Source organism: Cnephaeus nilssonii (genome assembly GCF_951640355.1).
Source record: "Cnephaeus nilssonii genome assembly, chromosome: 7".
NCBI lineage: Eukaryota > Metazoa > Chordata > Mammalia > Chiroptera > Vespertilionidae > Cnephaeus > Cnephaeus nilssonii.
The window spans coordinates 40,053,958-40,069,327 of NC_137078.1; the positions used below are offsets into that span (position 1 = coordinate 40,053,958).

The 15,370-nt window shown below is 36.7% G+C and overlaps 1 protein-coding gene across 5 annotated transcripts in view; it reads left to right on the forward strand.

The window, feature by feature from the left end:
* Window positions 1-207: 207 nt before the first annotated feature.
* The window catches only part of ODF2L (outer dense fiber of sperm tails 2 like), a 40,985-nt gene continuing 25,822 nt past the window's right edge, over window positions 208-15,370 (forward strand). For 3 of the 5 annotated variants that reach the window (XM_079776269.1, XM_079776272.1, XM_079776273.1), the window contains exons 1-7: window positions 208-573; window positions 9,702-9,864; window positions 12,058-12,187; window positions 12,854-12,955; window positions 14,344-14,403; window positions 14,524-14,595; window positions 15,085-15,201. In XM_079776269.1, the coding sequence (XP_079632395.1) occupies window positions 9,755-9,864; window positions 12,058-12,187; window positions 12,854-12,955; window positions 14,344-14,403; window positions 14,524-14,595; window positions 15,085-15,201 (591 nt within the window). In that variant the 5' untranslated portion in view covers window positions 208-573; window positions 9,702-9,754. The remainder of the gene's footprint in view (window positions 574-9,701; window positions 9,865-12,057; window positions 12,188-12,853; window positions 12,956-14,343; window positions 14,404-14,523; window positions 14,596-15,084; window positions 15,202-15,370) is intronic. The other 2 variants (XM_079776270.1, XM_079776271.1) reach the window with 2 other exon arrangements.

Genomic DNA, 15,370 nt, shown 5'->3' on the forward strand with positions numbered 1-15,370 from the left:
GCTTTGGCTTTTCCAAATCTTCCCTTTAACAAGCAAAAGTAGGGCACTTCCAGGCCAAGCAGAAAATTCGGAATCTGTCAGCCTTATTTCCCATTCTGGTTGAGTTCAGGTAAGACTTTCAATAACAAATTATTGTTATTGAAAGTCTTACCTGAACTCCTTCCATAAAACAAAAGACTGGGGAAGGGGGTGCGGGGGGCGGGGGGAGAGAAGCGGAGCGTTGAAGCTGAGAAGCAACAAAGAGACAAAGAGCCGCTCCCCGGCCCCGCCCCTCACTCCTGCCAATAGCAACAGGCGCCGGCGCCTCTTTTCCTGAGCCCGGCCAATGGGCTGCGCCGGCAGCGGGCCCGACGGAAGGGGCGGGGCGGGGCGGCGGTTGCCAGAGACGCCACAGGCTGGTTACTAGCTGGGCTTTGGTCCCTCTGAGCCTTACCGGGCACAGTTCCACCGCCTGCGGTTCTAGGAGCTCGCCTGCTTCCGCTCAGGTCCCTTGCCTTCCTTCCTAGCGTTCACCTGCTGCACTGCCCCCTGCGACCTGCCCCCTCCCAGTCGACCCGGGGCTGGAGAGCACAGGTACTCTGGCCGGGTTTCCCCAACATTCGCGGAGCCGCCCTCTGGGACCCCTTTCCCAAGCGGGGCGGCGGGCTGACGTCACGGCGACGTGCTGACGCAGCGGTGGGGGCGTAGGCGCGCTTGTCGGGGAGGGAAGCTTGAGTTTGCAAGGCGGGTGGGCGATTGCTCGGGCGGGGGGGTCAAGGGGTCTGGGGGACTGGGGCCTAGGGGCCAAGGTCAGTGGTGGTTCCCGGAAGTGGAAGGCCCTCGCGATCACCCAGGGCTAGACCTCAGCCCCCTGGGCCCACGCCCTCCGCTCCCCGAGACTGGCTGCCTCTGCTGGGAGAAGGGCGGGAGGCTTGTGGTCCTAGGAAGGGTGTGGCCCCTGGGACCGCGGAGCGGCCGTCAGAACGAAGCGTGCATAGTAGGCCTGGGCTCTGTGCGTGAGAAATACTCCTGGAAGCCTCGGGAAGTAATTCCTTCTCCAGGGTCCTATGCTCCAGGCTCTAGGAAACCCCTTCAGGTGTGTGGCCTTGGGCAGGTCGTTTAACGGTCCCTGCTTCAGTTTCCTCCTCTGTCGAACGAGGACAGCAGCCACTTTGGGGTGGTGGTAATACAAGAGATCAAACCAGTGCCAGGTTTTGAGTGCAGGTGGTTAGTAAGTGGTGCTGCTTGTTGACTGAGCAACCAGAGGTGGCTGGTGCTGGGAATCAAGTCTGTTGAGGAGACAAAGTTTCCCTATAGCCTCATGCATAGTAAGGTGTCAGGTGGTTTTGAATGAAGTACTTGGAGTAGTTTTAAGCACCACTGGGTTCATTGTAGTAAAAGGAACAAACCGCAAGAGAGCCTGTTTGCTTTTAAAATTAGTTTGGTTCCCTTCTGCTTGCAATAAAAATGCCATGGTCATGTTTGTAATTCTTTAACATCTAGGTGTCCATTTTTTTTCTCTCTTTCCTTTGATTTTGCAATTGAAGTGTATTAATAATGTGGTTTTGTATCCCAAACACCCAAAGGTATGAGAAAATGGCTTTGTTTGTATTATTATTAATCATTGTGCTTGGTCTGTACAAATGATGAAACCCAGAAATCTGGGTATAGCAATGAGGTTGACATAACATCTGGGCACAATTCTTTTGGAAGTCAATAATTGTTTTCCCCTGGGCTCTGGTTTAGTAGTAGTCAGTTTATGACTACGTTGAAGATGATTTGTAATAGTTCTGCAAAGAATAGGTTTCAAAAATTGTTTTAAAGATAGAGTTGGTTCTATACAGATGATTCAGGCCTGCAAGTAATTTCAGGAATGGTTATTGATTGACTCGGGATGATTATATTAAAAAAAAAAAAAAAAGAAAACATTTAAAGGGAAGACTGGGTGGGAAAGCAGCCCCAACTGAATGAGCCAAAGAGATCCTAAATAAAACAAACAAAAAAACCCTCGCCTGCAAGTGCTTCAACTTCATTTTGTTCGAACCTCACCACAGCTTTGGCTGGCAAAGGTTAGTCTCATTTTATAGAAGAAAAAAACCAAGGCACATTGTAGCTAAGGATTGCCCATGTCAGGTGGCTCACAAGGACAAAAAACTGATGAATCTTGCTCAATATGCTTTCATTTTAAAACTAGTATGCTGCATCTGGGTCATCAAGGAATGGTTAAATTACATTCTGTCCTGTACTCCGTTTGAAAAGGAAGAAATAATACTTTTAAAAGATTTTCTTCAGTCTGGTCTAAGTTAATTTTGGTACTTAAAGGGATAAGCTATCATTTTCTGAAACGTGGAGCAATTGATTCAGATAGTTATGGGTAAATGAGGTGTTACATTTGATCACTTCTTTCTGTACTGATCTCTTGCTTTTCTGGCATTCTAATTCTAATCCCTTTGCTGTTCTTCATGTTTTTATCACCAGTGGAAACAACTTTTGATTTATTCAAAAACTTTTATAGAGAAAGAATGTTGAAATTTCATCTCTCTGAGACTCTAATAACCAGTTTCACTGCTTCTGTTCTCCTCCCTTTCATATGCCCAATTCCATTCTCCAAAATACCACTGGATTTGTCTTTTAAAGATGCACTTCTGTCATTCCCTGTTTAAAATTATTTGATAGTTTGTTTTAACCTTCAGGAAAAAATTCAAGCTCTTGAGTTTGGCATGCAGTTACTGATCTCAGTGTGTCCAGTCTCATCTTTTGCCACTTGCCCTTGCAATTCATGTTCCCTCATGATTCCTTGCTTTTGTTGGTACTTTACCCTCTACCTGGAATGACTTTTGCTGTTCTGTTTTGCCAACCTCAAACTGGTTTGCAGGACTCAACTGGGTTCCCCCTCCTCTGGGAAGTTTCCCAGAACCTGCCAGTTGGTGTTAGGTATCCTCCTCCATGTTTTTATGGTATCCCATGAGTTCCCTGTCACAGCCTTTAGCACACTGGAGTTTAGTGGTCTGCTCACTGTCTGCACACTCTTTAGATTGTATTCTCTGCCTTCAAGGAGCCCAATCTTATTGTACAGAACATATTTTATTTTTTAATATAAACAGAATTTATAATACTAGTGTTGTTAAAACCTGACTGGATTAAGGCAAGTTTGTATGTTATTTTCTGCTGTGTAGATTCTTACATTTATTAATATTTTAGTATCTTATGGCTTTGGTTGAAAGCCAAGTTCTATCACTTCCTTATTTGTATCTTGGGCAAGCTATTTAACTTTCCTAAAACATTTTTTTTTCATCTGTAGCTTTTAGAAATTAATAGCTACCTGATTAGGATTTTTGTGAGATGATGTGTATAAGGTCAGTCAGTGCTCCATTAATAAATGACAGAAGTTGTCCTCGTGTTGAAGAAATGGAAAATGCTTTCTGTTTATCTGGTAAAGGATGCTGACTTTACTTGGTATTAGACAATGTCCTGAACAACTTTGGGCCAGTATTCTACCAGATAATTGGGTTTTATATGGGGCTCCTTTCTTTTCAAAAGTGTTCCCATTGGAGTACTAAATTTTTTGGTCACCCTAACATATATTAGATCCTAACCTATGTCCTTCAGTGTGTTAGGTAATTTTTTAGGGCAGAAGGTAATGGATATGACATTTGTTCCTACAGATTTAGTAGCAAGTTAAAAGAAAACAATAATATGAGCATTTATGGAGTAATTAAATTCTAAACTGAATGATTCTGAAATACTATTAGATGTTTAGGATTCTTGGTGGTTTGGAGCAATCAGAGATATTTTGGGAAGGAGGAGGGACGGGCCTTGAAGTAATAATTCAGTATTTACAAATCAGTCTCTCTTGATGTCAACTTTTTCCCTATATTATCAAGTCTGCAACCCTTTTATATTTAAACTAGAGACCCAGTGCACGAATTCGTGCATGGGTGGGATCTGGCTGGCCCAGCCCCAATCTGCCCTGATTGGGGCTGGGCCTGTTGGGAGGAGGAGACAACGGGAGGTTGGCTGGCCCTGCCCCTGATCGGAGTGGGGGGGTGATTGGGGGTGGAGATGGCTTGAAGGAAGGGCCACGGGCCAATCGGGGTGGTGGGGGCCCAGCAGGGGCAGGGCCAGCTGGGGGGAGGGGCCATGGGAGGTTGGCCGGCTGGCCCCATCCCCCAATTGGGCCAGCAGTGGGCGTCATAGCGATGGGTGGTTCTGGTCGCTGGCTTTTTATATATATAGATTCCTTTATTTATTGGACAGAGGAGTTAGGTAATTATTTACAGTCATGTTCGACATAATGAAATTTCAGTCAACATTGGACCCCAGATACAATGTTGGTCCCATCTTACCTAATAATAGACAAACATGTAAATTGACCATACCTCTGCTACACCCACAGCCAATCAGAGTGAGTATGCAAATTAACCCAACAAAGATGGCGGTTAATTTGCATATGTACTTGGGTCCCGGGAACATCCTCGGCACCCAGGTCACTCCGAGCCGGCCATTGGAGGGGCAGGGGCCCCCTGCTCACGTCTAAAGCCTCGGCCGAGCCAGGGATCGGAGGGGCGGGGCCCCCTGCTCAAGCCTAAAGCCTCGAGCAGGGGCCAAGCCTGTGATCGGAGGGGCGGGGGCTGAGCCTGAGATTAGAGGGAAGGGGGGAAAAAAATCAATGGAAGCATATCCTCAGGTGAGGATAAAAAAAAAAAAAAAGAAAGAAATGTCATATCCTATGAAAGACACATCTTGAAAATGCCTAAAGAAAGTTGTCATTTTTTCATGGTGAATGGATTGGAGTCTGTGTTGATAAAAATACCTTGGTGGCTGGCTGCGGTGGCTGGCAGTGGCTGGTGGGATGATGGGGCTGGCGCCTTCTCCTGATCAGCCCGGTAGCCTCCCGCAAAGGGAGGCCAGACTGCGGCTTAGGCCCTCTCCCCAGTGCATGAATTTCGTGCACTGGGCCCCTAGTAAGATTATAATGGAGCTGAAAATTTTCTGTCATCTAGTGATGTTATAGCCATCCTAATGTTGGAGCACAACACATTACGTGTTTGTGATGATGCTGGTGAAACAAACCTGCTGTGCTGTCATTTACATAAAAGTATAGCACATACAATGTTGCACAGTACATAATATGTGATAATAAACGACGATGTTACTAATTTATATATTCACTGTACTATAACTTTTATTGTTATTTTAGAGTGTACTCTTTCTACTTATAAAAAAATTTGCTGTAAAACAGTATGCCATGTTATGCCGGCAGCAGCCTCATACATCTATTTACCATGTTTCTTGATTATATCAGTTCTCTTGTGTCTGGCATAATCTCATGTTGTTTTGTACAGTAACATGCTGTACAGGTTTGTAGCCTAAGAGCAATGGGCTATACCATATAGTCTAGATGTGTAGTAGGTTATACCATCTAGGTTTGTGTAAGTGCACTCTATGATCACACAACAATAAAATTACCTAACACATTTCTCAGAATGTATCCCCATCATTAAGTGGTGCATGAATGTATCTAAGTTAAATTCTCTGTATCAGAAAATGTTTTTTTCTATTTATAGTAGCCTTTACTCATAAGATCAATTTTCTACTTTGGGTTATTTTTTACTCTTTGCCTATTTTCAAATTTCTTATACATTTTTTTTTTTCATTATAGAGTCTAAAAAGCCCTACAATTCTCTAGTAAACTTTTGACTAGTGTCTGGAATAGTGAGAGAAAGGAGAAGCTTTCTTGTATCTATTTTGTGTTCCTTGTTGAATATTTCATAGTGAATTTTCTGTAGAAGCTTTGTGTGCCTTTGTTTGAAGCCAATGGGAGCTAAATTTCCAAGAATTAATGTTTGGCAAAAAAAAAAAAAAAAAAATCTGCAAGATTAATACGCTTTTTTCACCAGAGAGATTAGTTTTAAATGCATATTTGTCTGCAGATGGTTAGTTTAGTTAGAACAATTTAGGTGCTAAGGAAGGTCTCATGGACTGTGATCTTGCTTTTTTCTGACCATGGCCAGCATCACAGTCCCTGAACAGCCATCCCTCAAATGTTTGTTACTGGCCAAAATGGAACATAGTTTAGTGAGTGTAGCTGGATCAGCATAAACCCATGACCACTCCTGGAAAAAGCTTTAAGAACATGCCTTTTTGGTAGAGGACTGGTAAAGTCATTTCTGTATAGGAAATTTAATTCTTTAAACATGAAAAATATTTTAAAATTACTAATCTTTAGGGATTTGATCATTAAGTATATGTGCAGAATATGTGTCTTTGTTTCACCACAAGTTGTTCAAAAGTATTCTTTATACATTTGTCAATTGGCAGTATATTCTACATAATTGGCAGTATATTCTACATTTTCTTTTGAAACATCTGCTTTTCCATACAAGAATATATTTGGGCCACTATGATGATAGCATTTTTAATGAAGATAGGACTTTTTATGCTAAAGAAAATTACTACATTGTTGTTCAGCACACATATGTTTTTGGTTATAGTATTGTCACAACACAAAAATAGTGGAGTGCCTTGGAACCTCTGAACAATTTTTATCCTGGAAAATACTTCTAGATTGTAAGACTGTGATTGTTGATGATTTCAGTGGAAATATCTGAGATTTGATTTATATTTTTCATGTTTTGAGGAATCAGTAATGAAGATAACCATTTTAATGTTGGGCTAAAAGTCATTCTAAAATCCCTATTTTTACAATGTTTTAATTTTATTTGTTTACCCTTTAAAATAAGACACAATTACTTTTATAGGTGATAAAGCAGAAAAATGTTGTATGATTTTATCTTGTGATAAAACTTTTAGAAAAATTGTGTAAGTAGCTGTCAGTAGCCAACAAAACCATGTAAGAACTCATTAAAAATACTAGGTGTACCAGTTAATAATGTGGATTTTTTTTCATAAGATGGAGTTACACATATGTGGATATATATACGATTTGATATGTATGCTATTTTGTGTATTGACAGCGAGCTTCAAAACTTCATGTGTCAAATTTGCTGATGGTGTTAACATAGGTATTTTTATGCTTAAAAATGAATTTTGTGCCATAAAAAAGAGCATTTGCGGGAAGTTTTAATTCATTACTGTATTTTGAAGAAAAGTGCTGCTAAAAGTTGTCATATACTTCGGGAAGCTTATGGTGAACATGCTCCATCTCAATATACTTGCAAACGCTGGTTTAAATGCTTTAAAAGTGATGATTTCTATGTGAAAGACAAAGAACGTCCAGGTCAACCGAAAAAGTTTGAAGACCAACAATTACAAGCATTATTGGATGAAGATGCATGTCAAACTCAAAAACAACTTGCAAAAAGATAAAACGTTGCTCAGTAAACAATTTCTGATTATTTACAAGCAATGGGAAAGATTTTTAAGGAAGGAAAATGGGTGCCACATCAACTGAATGAAAGACAAATGGAAAACCGAAAAGTCATCAGTAAAATGTTGCTGCAGTGGCACAAAAGCAAGTGTTTTTTTGCATCGAATTGTGACTGGGGATGAAAAGTGGATTTATTTTGAGAATCCCAAACGCACAAAATCATGGGTTGATCCAGGTCAACCATCAACATCGACTGCAAGGCCAAATCGCTTCAGAAAGAAGACAGTGCTCTGCGTTTGGTGGGATCAGGGAGGTGTGGTGTATTATGAGCTTTTAAAACCAGGTGAAACCATTAGTACTGATTGCTACTGACAATAAATAATCAATTTGAACCACGCTTTGATTGTGAAACGACCAGAATGTGCCAGAAGACACGGCAAAGTAATTTTGCTTCATGATGACGTACCATTACACACTTCAAAGCCAGTTAAAGACACGTTAAAAGATCTTGCCTGGGATGTATTAACCCACTGTATTCACCAGACCTTGCTCCTTTAGAATACCACTTGTTCCGATCCATGGCACACGCACTTTCTGAGCAGCACTTCAAAACGTATGAAGAAGTGGAAAATTGGGTCTCTGAATGGTTTGCCTCAAAACAAGAAAAGTTCTATTGGGATGGTATTCACAAATTACCTGAAAGATGGGGAAAATGTGTAGCTAGCAGTGGACATTACTTTGAATAAAGCATTTTTGATGTTTCTCTTGAAATTATCATGTTTTCTTTGATTACAAAATCCACCATTATTAACTGGTACACCTAGTACTGATACCAAACTGAATCTTACCTCATAAAATATTTCCTACAAATTGAAGATCCCTAACCCCTCACATTGATTTAAAAAATTTTATTTCAAATATAGGAACCATTTTTTAATGATTCCCCCAAAAGATGAATCAAAGGGTGAATAAGTAAAAAGTCTTTATTCATCCTATTCATTAATTGCTTTAAGCCTTGAGTCCTCTCCTTCAATTATTGCTTAACTTGTACAAGGCTTATTGGTGCTGAGGATTCAAATATAAATAAGACATTCTTTCTTGATATTCTAGTGTACAGAGAAGCAAATATTTAAATTAATGACTGAAATGTATAGTTCCTCTCTGAGTGGAGTAACTATTGCATCTGAACAAAGCAGTAGATGATAAAATTCTCTTTATTGCAGTGACTTATCCAGAGCATACTCTTCTTCATCCTTAAATTGGTTTATTTAATTTTGTATATGTGTATATTTTTAATTCTTCTAAACTATAGATAGCTCAAATATTGTTACTCCCTAATAATGGATGTTGCATGTTTGCAGCATTCAAGTAGATCATCTTAGACTATCCATAGGTTTATTCAGCACTTCAATTTGGACATGCATTTCTGGTATTTCCAAAATATGATCATGTTTTTCATTGGTCTATATCCTAAATATTTGCCTCTCTGATATATAATCTTCACACACACACACACACACACACACACATGTGTGTGTATATATATATATATATATATATATATATATATATATATATATATTACTATACATTAGAGTTGTGAAAACACAGCCTTAATGATTGCTGAAATACTAACACATTACTTAAATTGGAACAATTTTAAAGGAATTAATAAATATTCACATTATAAAATGATATCTCCAAGTTTGGGTGAAACAATTAGATTAGTAAAATTTAGAAGTAATGACAACTCTCTAATCATTATCACCAAAGACTATCCTAGATTGAGCTTGGAAATAGGAGTAAATGAATTTAATTTTGAAAGGTCTACTTTCAAAGGAATGACTTACCTTTTTTTGTAGCTATTATTGTCAAATACTTTCAAAAGTATGTTAATTTTACTGTTCTAGGCATAAATAACATACATTTCTTATTGGATGGATCTAATGATACAGCACTATCGTTAACCCATGGTGATTTTTTTTTATAAATATAAATATGCTCTAAAGATATTTTTTTAGAGTTTCATTAATGTGTGGTAAACTGTGTGGTATGTAACCCATGTTTTTTATATCTGTTTTCTAGTCCGACTGGATTAAGATATTATAATACTTCAAGAAGTAAATTAATTAAAAGTTTCTACATTCTGTGATCATATAGCCTTTTGGAAACTGTGTATGGATATTGACAATTGTTGAATGGTTGTGCTGTGCAATCTTGATACTATTTTGAATTAGTATCACAATTAGTAGCAGTTAAAATCCCTATTTGTTGAATTTTGTCTGTGAAATATTTTTTTTACACATCTTTAGATTTTTATTTTAGGGTAATGACATAAAAAGAATCTAATGAAATGATAAGCTTAATAACTAAATTATTTCCTAACTTTCAGCTTATGTGGAGAAGTTGTTGTGGAAGCCACCTATAAATTCATTGACCGAATTTATGGAGAAGCCTGCAAATGATGGAAGTCATTCAGAACTGATTTCCCATTTTAAAAGTAGACCAGAGAAAGAACATTTACCACAGCACATCAGTGAAAATCATCTCAGCTGGTATTCTCAACAATAGGGGATATCTAATTTTCTGATTTCAGGGTTTCATGTTTTGCCTATATTGTAAATTATTTGAATCAAACACAGCATTATTTCTAGACTATCTTCTTCAAATCTAGTAGTTAACATATTTATTTAATCTTATTACAATATACTCATTTAGCAGAATTTGGCTAGTTTTTTGGAATCTCAGTGAATAAAATTAAAAACGAAAACCTTACTTATTAAGAATTTATAAGGTATAAAGTGTTTTAACTAAGGTAAGTGAAGATATAAATTCTGAAATATTGGAAATGTAGTTCATGAGCACCAATTCGCTGTCACTTGCTATATTGTTATTCAACAAATACCTGCCATATTTTGCTTTTTTAGAATGAGGCATATACTCATTATTTATATGACTTATTGCTCCCCAAAATGACAACCTTAAAATACCAATATTGTTAGTATGGATGGCATGGTCCAGCATCTAGTTTAGCTTGTTATAAATGAAAATATCCAGTCATATAATAATCATTCTTGACTTTCTGCCCATGGTTTTTAATAATGGACAATTGTCATTCATAGCCAGCATGTTCTTAGGCCCATCACTTTAAGCCAGTGGTGCTTTAAGAACACAATCTACTTTTTGACATAGTCTCTAAGATGCCATCAAATACTGATGAGCCATTATGTGTTCCATAAAGAAAGAGAAAAGCTGCCAATTAAAGAAAGACTTGGGATTTTATCTATAAATATTGAAAAAGCTCCTTAATTATACATAGGTTTTTATTCCAAATAACTGTGCTTACATAAAAATAAATTTACGTATAATAAACGAGTTAAGGTATTCTCAAAATTTCTCTATACTTAGGTCCAACTCTTCTAGGTCACTTTTTGACTCAAGAGTTGTCCTTGCTATTAAGATTATTGGTGATAACGGCAATTTTTAGGAGCATCTCTAACTGAAATAAAATTTCTTGCTGCTGGACTCTTAATTACAATATACAGCAAGCCTACATTGGAATCTTGCTTCTGGAATGTTGCTAAACATTCCTAGATTCATAGTTAACCGGCTCCCTCAGCCCTTTTCCATGACCCTTCCTTCCTAGGGGTTAAAAAAGTGACGCAACCCATCTCTGGGATATTCGGCAAAGCATGAGACACTTATTCTATAAGTATGAGGCACGTACAGGATAGACAGCTAAAGACTTCCTCCTGAGTGACAAAGATTGTAGAAAGCATCCTGATTTCAGAATATAACAATGTGACCTTCCCCACCAAAAAAATTTAGAGTGATACACAGTAGTGTTTAGGTAAAACATAATGAAGAAGGCAAATACTATCAGTTTTGTCCTGAATGATAATTATTATAAAGCCAAATGTAAAGGATTTTTAGGTATATGGAGAGCTTTAGTTTTTTGTTTTCTACTTGTTTAGATTATTCATTCTTGGGAATTTTTTTTTTTTTTTTTGATGAGTAGTAAGTTTCAAGAAAGGGTTTGGGCATAAGGTCAAGAAAGAGAAATAGTTTGGGTTTGAAATAAAGGAGAAGGAAGGGAATAAAAAAAGCAAACACTCCCACAAATCGTTTTACAAACCAGAAAAGGGGTGTTGACTAATGATCAAATGGTACAGTGAAAACACTGCTGTTGGTGCTTTTTATGTTTTATATATCTTACTAGAGGCCCGATGCACGAAGGTTCATGCAAGAATGGGCCTGCCTTCCCCTGGCTGCCGGCACCACCTGCGCTCTGACCGGAGCCACCTTTCTGCCTTCCCACGCTGCCCAGAGGCCCGGAGTGGCTGGGGTGGTACGGAACGCCTGTGTCATCGCCATGGCGATGATGCAAGCGCCCCGCCCCCAGCCACTCGGCGCCTGTGTATGCAAATTAACCCGCTATCTTTGTTGGTTTAATTTGCATACTCACTCCTGATTGGCTGGTGGGTGTCACAAAGGTACGGTCAATTAGCATGTTACTCTTTTATTAGTGTAGATCATTTAAAAAGCTGTCTTTCTGTTTATAGTAAATGTAGAAAAAATATGGGAGTATTGAAAAGTTCATTACATTTCCAGTGATATTTTACTGTTACACTTTGCAGAACAATTTATGAAACTGTAATATTTAGGTAAGCTATGTTATATATGCATAAAAATATACCTCATTTATGTGACAGATTTAACTTAAATTTTGTTTGTGCATATCTAATTAGTCTAAAGCAGGGCATCCTAAATGAAAAGTCTGAGTTGGAAGCAACATTTAAGGAAGCTGAGTTGGCAACCTATTCTGTAGAATCACTTTTACCATGTAAGGACACCATTGAAGAAATTACTTTTGAAAATGTGAGTACTTGGCTTGTGAACATCTAATAAAATGAAAAGTTAGCATAATAATTCAGATTGCACTAACTGAGGTCTCATATCTTAAAGTAGTTATGCTCATATACTGGTATTTGACATAAAAAAATGCAGGCTTACCAGTGTTCTTTATTCCATAATTCTTCTCAAAGATAGTCTCAGGCATGCACGTGATAAGAGGCTAAGCCAGAAACTGTTTACCTTGGTGCTTGATTTACCTGGAGTTGAATTAGAGAGTCAGCTTTTCTCACGAGTTAAAATTAAAACCAAAATATTCTGAAAGATGAAATATATCTCTTTTCTATAATGTTTTGTGGAATAGATATCTCTAAAATTTCAGTGCACTAAAGTTTGAGTTAGGGACAAAAAATAGATTGTATAATATTAATTTTATCAAAATAAATGCCAAAAATACTTTATAGTTTAAGCTCTTATTTTGATTTCAGTTTACTTTAATGTACTATGTAATAGAGTCTATTACTCTTAATAAACTTGGCAGTATTTACTATTACTGTGTACAAAAGAATTTTATTACTAAGAAAAAGTGCATTCTTTGATAACAGTAATATATTTTAGAGTGTCTTAATACTATGTCTTAACTATGTATGTGGTTCTTATATTTTGTCGGGCTAATCTTTCTGCAATACGAAGAAGACTTTTAAACAGAAGGAAATATTAACAAAAGAATTAGATACGTTTAAACGTGTGAAACAAGCTTTAGAACACCTTCTTAGAAAGACTGAATACCAACAAGTAAGGAATGTTAACCACTAATTTAAAAGTGATATTTGTCACTTGAAGGCTATATTATTTTTCAAACTGTAGAAACTAAAATGTTGGTATATTTGAGATGGAATTTTTGAATTTTTGTTTGAAATGGCAATCATTAAACTAACCCTTTTAATGTTTCATAAATAGTTCTATGTGAGAGCAGCATATTTTTGTAGAAATATATTTTCATTATCTCAAAAACTTTGTTATAATGTTATAATTCATTTCAGCCAATTATAATAAAGTACTCATAGAATTTAAGCTCTGTGTACATTACATTTATACATTCATGTATTCTTTTGATGTTAACAGTCACATTCCATACAATTCACCCATTTAAAATATACAACTCAATGACTTTTAGTATAGTCACAGAATTGTGTAGCTATCACCACAATTTTAGAGCATCTCATCGCTACAAAAAGAAACTTGTGCCCTTTAGAAGTTCATCTCCCAGCCCTCCAGAGCCTATGATCTGCTTTCTGTTTCTATGGATTTGTTGATTCTGGATATTTCATACAAATGTAATCATTTAATATGTGGTTTTTCATAACTGCCTTCTTTCATTTAACAGTGTTTTCAAGTTTCATCCAATAGTGTTTTCAAGTTTCATCCATGTTGGAGCATGTATCAGTGCTTATGATATACCATTTTTATTTACCCATTCCTCAGTTGATGGCCATTTGGGTTGCTTCTATTTTTTGGCTGTCATGAATAAAGCTGCTGTGAACATTCATTTATAAATTGTGTACACCCAGAGAAATGAAAACGTGTACCAAGCAATTCCACTGTGTGACCTTATAGAGCATATGGGAGGGTTTCATGAAAGTCCATGAACTCTCTGAAATTGTGTATACAGTTTGCATTACAGTTACAAAGCATATGTGCTTGTGGGTGCAAGGAATACATAGCTTTTTCACATTCTCAAACAGGAATGTAATACTCAAATGAATAAACATGCTTCTTTGTTCTCATTTCAGATGTCTACATAGGATTCTGTTATGATTTACCATAATTAAAAATAATTCTTATTGGTAAAATTAGTTTTTTTATGCTTTTTACCTATTTATTAAGAGCACTGTGAGCTTCCTCTGCATACAAGATTTTTTGTGATTTTTATGTCATTGGCTTGTACTTTCTGAGACATTATTTAGAGATTAATTTAGTAAATTAATTAATTTCATGAATTGTGGACAAAACATGATTTGGAACACTTAGGCAAAAATTCTTCTGATGTTAACATTTTTAAAAATCTGTACTGTGCATTGTAGTTGTTCATATTAATTTCTTAGTTGATGCTTATTCCACTTTCTGTTTTTTATATGGAGTAATGTAATTTGTGACCACTGATTATAACCTTTTTTTCACAGATAGGTGACAGTTTATCCAGCATATTAGAGGAGCTAACTGATAATGAAAGTGAAAATACTGTAAGTCTTTTACACTTGTGTCTATTCTCCTGACATTTTTGTTTATATGCTGCTCAGCTTTATAAAATTAGCTAATGTTAAGTTATGATATTACTAACTCTAACATTATATTTGCTGAAGGATCTTAAGAAGAAGGTACTTGAAAAGGAGACCTATATCCAAGAACTTTTAGGTTTGTTTCAGAATGAAAAGGTAAGCAGATTTTGAGCTTAATTCATTTATTTTCTTAAAATTAACTCCTTTCCTTTCTTTCCATTCTGGTTCTCATATCCTCAGAAATAGACACAAAAAGGTTTTTAGATTATTTGGATATTTTACATAGCAAATAGCCTATCTTAATTTTTTTCTGTTAGATTTTTATGGTGTTTTGTCGGGGTACTTGGCTTAAATTACTATATGTTAGGAACTTTGTATAAATTTGTATTATAGAGTATTTTAGATATACCCATAATTTTACATAGGAGCATATATGGACATTTTTAAAAAGAGATAATTAAATAAAAGGAGGGAGGAGAAAACATTGCTAATAGCTGTACATAAAATACATATATAATGGGGTGTGTGTAATATGGTTTATGTAAAGTGTTACTTTGCTTTTTATCAGTTTTTTAGTTCATGTTTAAATACAGGTAAAGTTGTGGAGAAATAGATCAAATAACACATTTCTTTTCTCTGTTTTAGGAAAATGCTTTGAAAGCCAGCCGTTTTTCACAATCAGTTAAAGTAGTTCATGAACGACTACAGTTCCAAATACATAAAAAGGAAGCAGAAAATGATAAATTAAGAGAATACATAAAGGTTATAAATATTCATCCATTTTTATAGTTTGTGATTAAATTAATGATCTACTATAAAGCCTTTCCTTAATTCTGGAATTTGGTGGTTTTGAAAGAATTCAACTTAAGTGTTGCTATGGAAAATGTATATTTGAGGCATATCTGAATCTTAAGATCTCTGGGCTACCTAA